Source organism: Hydra vulgaris, chromosome 01 (assembly GCF_038396675.1).
Source record: "Hydra vulgaris chromosome 01, alternate assembly HydraT2T_AEP".
NCBI classification, from domain to species: domain Eukaryota; kingdom Metazoa; phylum Cnidaria; class Hydrozoa; order Anthoathecata; family Hydridae; genus Hydra; species Hydra vulgaris.
Window position 1 is genome coordinate 9,091,701 of NC_088920.1, and position 10,393 is coordinate 9,102,093.

General features: G+C 28.2%; 1 protein-coding gene across 1 annotated transcript; it reads right to left on the reverse strand.

The window, feature by feature from the left end:
* Positions 1–2,806: 2,806 nt before the first annotated feature.
* Positions 2,807–3,783, reverse strand: LOC136074057 (uncharacterized). The gene is made up of 3 exons (XM_065786356.1): positions 3,675–3,783; positions 3,129–3,596; positions 2,807–3,036 (listed from the first exon to the last, which is right to left on the reverse strand). The coding sequence occupies exons 1-3, from the start codon at positions 3,781–3,783 to the stop codon at positions 2,807–2,809; spliced, it is 807 nt and encodes a 268-aa protein (XP_065642428.1).
* Positions 3,784–10,393: the final 6,610 nt, after the last annotated feature.

Here is a 10,393-nt window from a genome sequence, read left to right on the forward strand (position 1 = left end):
TCCATCCATTTAAAACCATGTGTTGGATGTGGTTTACTCATTGCCCATCCATATAAAATGTTAGCATCCAATTATTGGATGAATGTTGATGGCTTGCTTTTATCATACTCATCACCCATGTACTTATTATTATAAGCTCCTAACCTATTTGATATCATACTAATTCCACCTCTTACACCTTTCTTTATCATTAGTATCATATCGTAATCACTGAGCAATTCAAATTTTATTTTTGTTTTCTTCAATGCTGCATCCCAAGCTAATCCTGGTGATGTATAATACCAAGCAGGATCTAATTTATAACAAATCATACAAACATCTCTAAAATTTTTAAAGACGTTAGCTAGTAAAAGCACATCTGAATCATTGTGCAAGTCATGATAATCTTTAAATATTTTGCAATTAAACTCATTCCTTACATTTTGTTCATGTGAGTAATCATCATTTATATCTTCATCGTTTACTTTTGAAAAGAATGACTCTTTTGGTGGTAACTGTGTCTCATTAAATCTATTAATAGTATCAACCCAACTATATGGATATACATCTTTTCTGAGTAACAAATCTAATTTTTTCATGGAATATAATTTTCCGACATTTTTACACTAGTCTTTTGCTAAATTCTTTGATAAAGCATCTAAACTAGAAGGCATAAATCTAAAACTATCGAAAAAACGAAGCTCAGGTTTAACTTCAAATTTCTTAAATACTTTAATATAGTCATCGACTTTAATTTCTCTAGAAAAGCTAATATACTTTTCTTCATTGTTTGGTATGCAACTCCATTTTCCTTCTGATAATTCTTTTATACATAAGTGAGAATCAGAACCAGATACATTGTGAAACAGTACTTGAAAGAATTTTGGAATTTTATAGTTTAAATTACAATTTTGATGAGCAGCATCTCTATATTTTCCCGATATATGGCAATGGACACGTACTTTATATTTTCCAAGGTCTTTTCCACAAATGTAACATGATATTTCTGCTGCATCAATATCATGTTTGTTTTCATTTGAAAATATCTTCTTTTTGGAAATTTAATTATATTAAAAATTTTTATGATATCTTCTTGTAAACTATCAACAAAAATTTGTGCAACATCATCAGTTTCACTACTTGCAGTAAATGTCACTGGACTACTTTGATAAAAAATTTCGTCAAAACATTTAATATAATAACAGAATGAACTTGGAATACGTTTCTGGTGTTGTTTAGTAAAAGATTTATTCGGATTTGGTTCACAAGTCTCAATTTGTTTGATAAAACTTTTAAAGTCTGTATATACTACAAACGGAACTCTCATTGATTTATTGTGGTTAGTAAATTGCATTGTTGAATTTGGTGGTGGAAGTTCGATACGTAATGAATCATGTGTTTCACAATACGATTAAATTAAATTAAATGTTTGCGATTATTATTTTTTGATACATGCAATGTATGAACTTCTGAGTTTTAATAAACATATACATTGATACTGGTATCTGTATTGTTCTACTAAAGGTGTGTGATTTGATTTAACGATACTGGAAATACTATTTTATCCCAGTTTATTTTTTCAGCTTGATCTTTAAGCTCTTTCATCTACTCTTTTCTAATTTGTATAATATGTTAAAAAGGTGACGGAGCTAAAATTGTTGATGATATATCTGGAACAGGCTCATCAAGTAGATACTCCGTACCCATCTGTGTGTGTGATAACGTTCTTAAGAGATCATCTTTTCTCATTCTATAATAATATTTAGTTTTTCGCTCTTTAGCGATTTGTTATAATTCTTTTACAGTTTTATTATTTTCAATTTTTATATTGCAAGATATTTTTTTTTAATTTTCATTTTCTTTAAATAATTTTTCAAATTATTTTTTTTTGTCAATATATCATATGTAAAGTTTAATATGAAATTTAAATGCATCCCTATCCCCATTTTTATATCACAAGATTTTATTTTTTTAATTTTTTAGAATTTGATATTTCAATCTTATAAGCATTATCAATCTTCCCATCAGGCATTTCAAGATATCTATATCCATGCCCAGTTCCAATCATTGCTCAATATATAGATTTATATACTGTTTCTTCTCCTGTTTCCATGTTTGTTAATTTAATAGTGACTGGTTTTTTCTTAATTGTTCTTTATCTTTTATATTTCGGAACTATTTCTTTTTTCTCTTCTTTTACTGGATGTTTTCTAGGTCTACCAACTGATCTTTTCTCATTTACTTTGCATGGATACGAAGTATCTACTTCTTTTACTGGATGTATTCTAGGTATAACAACTGATCTTTTCTCATTTACTTCTTTCACTTTAGCCATAATAGATTCTTTATCTAATAACCAATTTTTCACAGCAATCATTAGCAATGTAGCGATATTGTCAGATTTTTTGAAATGTTATTTTCTTCCAATAAATTTTTTAAACTTTTTTTTGTATAATGCATTTTTATTGTATAAAGAAAAAAATTTAATTAATTTTCAAAAAAATTTAATTTTTAAAAATTAAATAACATTCATTTCATTACCATCTGATTGAAGTTCCATCATTCTATCAGATAATACAAGAGCATATGCCTGAGTATTTGCTGGTACAGCTGTATTAAATGTTGCCCTAATTCGTACTTTATTGTTGATAATTTTAATCTTTCTGATCGTTTGCTAATATCAAAAACGAATAGTGGGTATAAATCTCTATAGTCAGAAGGAGTTATATTGCTGTTTGCGTTCAATTCATTCATTCTATACAATTTTTCTTTAAACACAAATGCTTCTCTATAAATTCATGAATTTTGCTGATTGAAATGACAAATTTTAATCAACAGCAGGATATCTGTCATTATTATTAAGCATAATGTACATATTTTTCAAGTCATAATGATCAAATATTGAAGCATTAGCAGTTTGGTCACCAGTTCTACTTGTTTGAAATCCGACAATAATGTATCTTGGATTTTCAGGAGATGTCTTTACGGCAAATTGCCAATTAAATGAAGTAGATTGTTGAACTGTTGTAGTATCGCACTGACGTATTCCAAAACTTACTGGAATTGTCACTTTTTTTCAATGTCCCCATAAAGTTTAAACTTTTCTAAATTTGCTGGAGTCAAATTTGGCATAAACAATGATATTTTACTAAGATTAACTTTTTCTGCAGCTACAGCAGCTAGCCTAAAAATTGCACTATCATAACTTTGTCTTACAAGAGTTATTGTATGTTTAAGCCCATAAATAACTTTGTCGTAATCATCACAGAATCCAAAAATGTGCCTTAAAGGTACGCAAAATGAAAAAGTTCCTTTTAGAGTTAGTTTCTGAATTATGTATGCTTGTCTTATTAAAAACCCTTGGTTATCAGCAATTACTGCTGTTGATGTACTATCTTTATACCGCAGTTGATTGAATCCTTGAGCTAATTGAAAGTCATTTGCATAATTAAGCATTCCTAACATTGTAGTTGCTTGATCTTGATAATAAACAGCTTCTGTATCTTGGTTTGATAATTGGTATGTTATTCGTCCAAATAATTGCATTAGACCATTATTTGTAAGCACCACCGCATCTGTATTAGCGTAAGCTGTTCCATCAGCTTTAACAAGTTGTCCTTCAAATAAGAGATAAGCTTTAGATGGAAGTGTGAACAAATTTTGTTGCTCAATGTTGATTCTTATTTATCCAGGACTATTTAGATTTGTTCCATTAATTAGTTCATATTCATGTTCTTCATATCTTTCAATTCCGTTATCTATAACTGGCATTTCTGTAAAATTAAATACTTCGGGAGTCGTCATTTTATTTTTTTATATACAATATAAAAAAATATTTTTTATATTGGCAATTCTTAAAAACGATATAAAAAATTCTATGCTAGTCTAAGTCCTCGTCCTTGTTTTACCATATCTTCTATTCCTATAGCATTTTTATTTGATACTTTGCATGGGCCTGAAATACCTACTTTTTTTACTGATCTTATTGCAGAACCCATCATCATTTTATTTATATTTTTAACGACTTTGGTTTGTATCGGTTTTCAGAAGTAATTGCATCTGTTTGTATTAATATATTTTGATATTCTTTAAGATCATCTTCACTATATACTCGTTTATTAGGATTAAACTTTACTATCAACTCCCAAAGGCCAGGAGTACCATAATATTTTTCATCATCAATAATTATATCATTACCATTAGTATGTATTTGTTTTTTTCCAATATAAAATATACAATCTTCATCACGTATCCCAAACGTAGTATCTGTAGATTTTTTACTATTAGCACACATTCTTAGAAAATCTGTTGCAAATTTTTCCTAGTCTCATACCTTTAGATTCTTCATGAGATGGTAAAAGTTTTTTAGTTTCAGTTATCATTATCTCTTTTTTTGTTTCAGGATAAGAATTTGAAAAAGTGAGTGCTAATTTATCAGCTTGATCTTGCAATTTATATATGTTTTTTTTTATCCTATCTTGACTATCAATTAATGGCTTGCACAATTTTTCTAAGCCTGACTGTAAATTAGTTTCACCCATCCTTTTATTTAAATCATTCTGCTTTATTTTTTTTTTACGCTCTATTAATTCTTTAAGATATTTTTCTAGTTCTTTAAAATCTTTAATTTTTAGAAGTGACATTTCGCTTTTTTTATAAATAAAGATAAAAAAAACACAACGTAAAATTGTTTTATGTTTTGACGTTTACATTATTACTAATTTTGCTTTAGAGAATATTTGTTTCATCTCTTCCTTGTTTAATTAATGATTCTTTAGTTTGTTCATTAATTAAATCTTTTGAATTTGTTCTAATTTGTTCAAGCATGGCTTTAAATTTTTTAAGTTCGCTAAGTATTAGTTTAAATTCATTGTCATCTATACTTCCATCTACTAAAGCTTTCGAAATATAGTCACTTATTGTATTTAGTTTTGAATCAGCAAGTACTTTAATCTTTTCATGCTTTTCTGCTTAAAATTTAATTTTTTATTAACTTGCCCTCCTATTAATGATAAAACTCCTGCTCCTAATGCCGCAGCTTCACATGCAATAGCTACTGGTGCTGCATTTATTGTTGCTAAAAAGCCATTTCCAATAGTTCCAAGTGCCATAGTGCTTGCTAGTAATGAATTATCAATTGCTGAAATTATTTTTACAGCCCTATGATTTACTTAACATTTTTCTCTTTTTTCTCTCACTCTCTATTTCTTTACAAATCTCACTAATTGTGTTTAGGCGATGTATATGTGCACTAATAATCTTTTTTTCTTCATCAGGTGCACTTGGAAGATTTTGATATAATTTGTTGAAAGTTATATTATCATTTTCAGCATTTTGTATATAGATATTATTACACAGCTTTTTGCAATTAAACTCTATTTTAATAAGTAAAAATATTTTTTTTTTAATTATTTTTTAAAAAAATATTTCAATAAAATCACAAAACATAAACTATCCCCTTTTTAAATCAATATATCAGATTCAGAATTATTAACAACATTTATTATAATATCATCAACAGTCTCTGATATTACAGAGTTTTGTAAACTTAACAATTTCAATTTAAGTTCTTCTTTTAATGAAACTAACGCAACACCTTCATTAACTAATACACCAAACTTTAAAAGAATATATTGATGTGATAGATATTTTATTTTAATGTTGCGTTGTGCCAATATTTCATATTTATTATCATTTAATAATACTGGAGGATGCTCTAAATCTTTGAATATCTTTGAGTGTACTTTAGAATAAATAAGTGGTTTTGGAAGTTCACGTGGTATATTTCCTAAATTATGTAATGGCATTTTTTTTTATAAAGATTAAAAAAATTTTAAGAAATCATAAAAGTATATTCAAAAATGGAATATTAGCAAATGGTGAATTTGGCCCTAATAATAAACCCGATCCTATTGATGTATATCCATTTCCACTACGTAAGTACAATTCATCACCTATAGAACCACCTATACTCCATTGTCTTAAATATAAACCATTTTCTTCAGCAGTCATTTTAACTCCTTTTCTATTCTTTTTTAAGTACACAACACCCCTTACAGCAATTTTAATAACCATAGCTGATCCAGCTGCTGAACCTACTCCTGTTAATAAACCTGTTGTAAGTGCTGGAGCAACACTTTATAATAACAATCTTCCAGCTGTACCAAGTAAAGGTAGCAGTACCTCAATAAATCCTCCCTCTATTTGAGAATTGTGAGCTAGTTGTGTTTTACTTAAATTAATTATATCACCAGTACCTTTTTCAAATGTTCTTTTAATTTTATTCAATTGTGTATTTGTTACAGCTAATACGTGCTAACCATTAAGATCTGAATGTGATAACTTAATACTAGCTCCATAACCATCTCCAATTGCTTTTTTAATTTTTTTCAATTGTCCCTCTGAAATATTTACTTTAATATTAGTATATTTACTCATTTTTATATGTAAGTAAAATATTTTTTTAAAAAATTACGAAAATTATTTTACGATTTATCTACTTCTCTTATATGAAATCTAATAGTTACTTCTTTTCCTCGTAAATCCAAAAGATTTCCATCTTGATCAACCAATCTATTTTCCATTCTTGATATTTTTTTTAATATTAGTGGTGCATAAGTTACGTAATTCGGCTTTTCAATAATTTTAAATCCAGGACCTACATCTGGGTAAAATGAATATATAACGTTACTACTTTCTCCATTTACATACAATGGTTCTATTATATCACTTGTTACTAGTACACTATTAACACTTATTATGCTTACTATATTAGTTCCTATATTGGAGCCTGCTGAATATATTCCACTGTCAAAACCAAAAACAGTTCTAATTGAATTTGAAGTTGTAAAATCAACTTTATAACCAGTTGCAATAGTTAAAGATGCTCTTAATGTAATCCTTTTTGCTACAGTTGTAATATTTGCAACTCCTGAACTTGCATCACCGTTTACTATCATAATCGATTGGATATAATTATTTATATCAGGAATTTCATAAGATCCAACTGGAATGTTTATATCCTTCCAAGTTGATCCATTGTTTGCGCTATGTATAAAATTATTGTTTAAAGAGTTAATATTAGGAAAACTGTAAGATGCATCTATACAAACTAGAGCCATTTCATATTTTCTGTCTTCTCTAAGTTGAATAATAGGGTTATAAATAGTTCTTAATATACTGCTATTTCTGCTCACTAATAGACAGGTCATCTTTAATATAAATGATATTTTTTTTTTAAATGATATGTAAAATAAAAATTATCTAATCCACTTCTATATCTTCCAAAATTTCTTTTAGAATATAAATCTATGACAACAAATCCATGAGGTTTTGACCAAGCCTTCTTACAAAAAGCTTTAAACTCATCTATTAGCATATCATTTGAAACATGATCATTATAAATGTGATTTATATTCTTTCCATCTTGTTTAAATAAACAAATAAAATTGGTATTGTCTCGTAGTTTTCCTAGGCAACATAAAATATTTTTGTGCAAGATAGAAACAGTCTACATTACAATGTTTTCCTCTTAAATAATATTTTTCACACATATTTTGATTTGTTAATTGCAAATCATCAAATATCATCAAATTATTTTTATGAATATCAAGATCTTGAGGATCTGGTACATCTTCAGCTTTTTCAAAAAACTTGCAATCTATATCTGTTTTCTCATTTAAATTTTTTGAAACTTCTTCAATTACAAAATCTGGATTTTCATTTGATGTTTTTATTTCGTCATATAGCTTAAATAGATTACGAGTATATTCTTTTGGTAATTTTTTTTCTAAAGATTTCTTTAATAATTTGTATTCTGGTTGAAAGAGAGATTTTCCAAAAACTTGTAAACTATTATAGTCTAACCAACCAGGTCTCAAAAGTAAAATCAATAACAAAGTAGTTCTTTCACAACCCGACTTTCCAACAATAATTCCTCTTATACTTTTTGCTAACATTTTACTATAACTTCGATTATTTTCAATTTCATCCATGATATATCTATAATACCCGTTTTTTATATAAAAGATTTTAATTTTTTATATATAAAAATTTCTATATATATAAAAATGTACTGCGTTAGAAACAAAAAAAATACACTAAACTTGCAAAATGTTTTTAGCAAAAACAATAGAAATATGCTACGTGGAAATTGCGCTATTTGCGGAAAATTAAAAACTCAATTTGTATCATCAAAAAAGGAGGAGATTTAGTGAGTTCTTTTAATTCAGCAACACGTAAAATAAAACTACCATAGTCTAAGTTTCCAGGTGAAATGCATTTACCTGGAATAAACTTTGCAGGTCCAGGTACTAATTTAGATGAACAATTAACTTCTAATGACGCATATAAAGAATGGAATAAACCTATAGATAGAGTTGATAATGCAGCTTACCACCATGATCTTGCTTAAAATACTTCGATGATATCGCAAAAAAAAATTAGCTGATAAAATTATCATCGAAAAAATGGATTCTATAAAAAATCCAACAACACGTGAATAAATTGAACGAGGTATTATAAAACCTATTATATCATCTAAAGCAAAATTCGGATTAGGTTATTTGAACCCATATGATTTAAGTGTTGAAACTACTCAAAAAACTACAAACGATCAAAGAAAAAAACTTAAAATGGACTGACGAAAAAAAAAAGGTTGTGTAGTTGAACGATAGAATAGAACAATGAAAGATAAAATGTTTAAGTACTTTTCAGCTAGTTCTACTAGAAAATATATTAACATCTTAGATGAAATGATAAATAAATACAACAACACAAAGCATTCTTCAATTAAAATGACCCCAGTTGAAGCTTGCGATAAAAAGAATGAAAATATTTTTTGGTTCAATATAAATGGAAAAGTTTTCAATTGGTGATAAAGTTAGGATAACGAAAGAAAGGAACGTTTGAAAAAGGATACACACGGAGATGGACTGAAGAAGTTTTTACAGTGTCACAAGCTCAGTTCACAGATCCACCAACGTAAAAAATAACTGACGATAATGGTGAAGAAATGCAAGGTACTTTTTATGAACAAGAAATGCAAAAAATGGATCAAAGCATAATTAAGATTAAAAATGTTATTCGCAAACTTAAAAACAAGTCATTAGGTCATTAGTAAAGTGGTATAGGTTGATGGTATATGAATGTTGAATTTTTGATTCCCGTTCTCTGTCTGTCAATTCGCCCTTGCGCCAATATTGCCTTAGCGCCAATTGTTCGGCTTAGCGCCAATAGTTCGGTCTCAGTAATAAAAAAATAAGTTACACCGTAAAAAAAAATGTGATGAGAATTTCTTTAATAAAGCGTGACCAAAAGTATATAAAGAATGAAATTTTTTTTTTTTTTAATCAGGAGTACTATTGATTGTGTTTCATTGCTAATGTATTGTTTCTCTATTCCATTTATAGCATTAGAATGTTTTATTTATATTATTGTAATAGAAAGATTACCAATGTTGTTTAATACAATACGTTTTGGAAAAGAGTTATATTTTGTTATTGTATTTTATGCAATATTTTCTATTACTGAAATTTATAAGGAAGATAAATAGATGTATATTTGTTTAATGAACCGTGACCAAAAGTATATAAAGAATAAAAAAAATAAAAATAGAGTTATTATTAAATGGAAACAAAAAACAAACCATTACAACAATTTGAAACTTCGTCAAGGGTGGCTGTAGTTCAACCGTATAAACCTGATCCACCGATAGATCGTGGTGGTACGCACGACTTGCATGGCAATTTTATTCGACCGTTTGAAGTCCGTTAGTAAAGTGAAAGAAAAAATAATTACAATATTAGCACTATCAAGTTTTTTTATTATTATTCTAGTTGGAGGTTATTTATTTGGAGCGTTACTGGCTGTTTTTATTTTACTTGGAACAATGATGGGATTACATACCTGTAATAAAATAATAGAAACATTGTAAAGATTATTTTTATATATTATAATAAAATTATTTTCCAAATTTGATTGATTCCGTAAAAAATTCCACCTGCAATAGCACCACCCAAAACAGCTTTTCCAATCGTAGGTAAAAGAGCTGGCACAAGGCGGGAAGCTATTGTAGCTAATTTGGGTAAAATTTTTCCACGCATGCGTTTTCGTCCAGCACCTTTTAAAGGTGGTAAATAAACTCTTCCGTTCCCTCTTTTTTTTCTTCCTCCTTGTAATGGTGGTAAATATTCTCCACCGCGTCCTCTACATGAGCTTTGTTTTATTTTTCAAGCGGTGAAGCAGCAAACTTTTTTACGCATTGCGTTGTTTATGAAGATAATCTAGCGCGTAACCTCCTACGTCTGATCTAAGTAAACGTTTGGCAAAATTTTTAACTCGCGTTAAAAATTTTCTTTTACCTCTATGATGATGTCGATGTTTACGACGATGACCGCTTCTCTGTGAAAGCCTG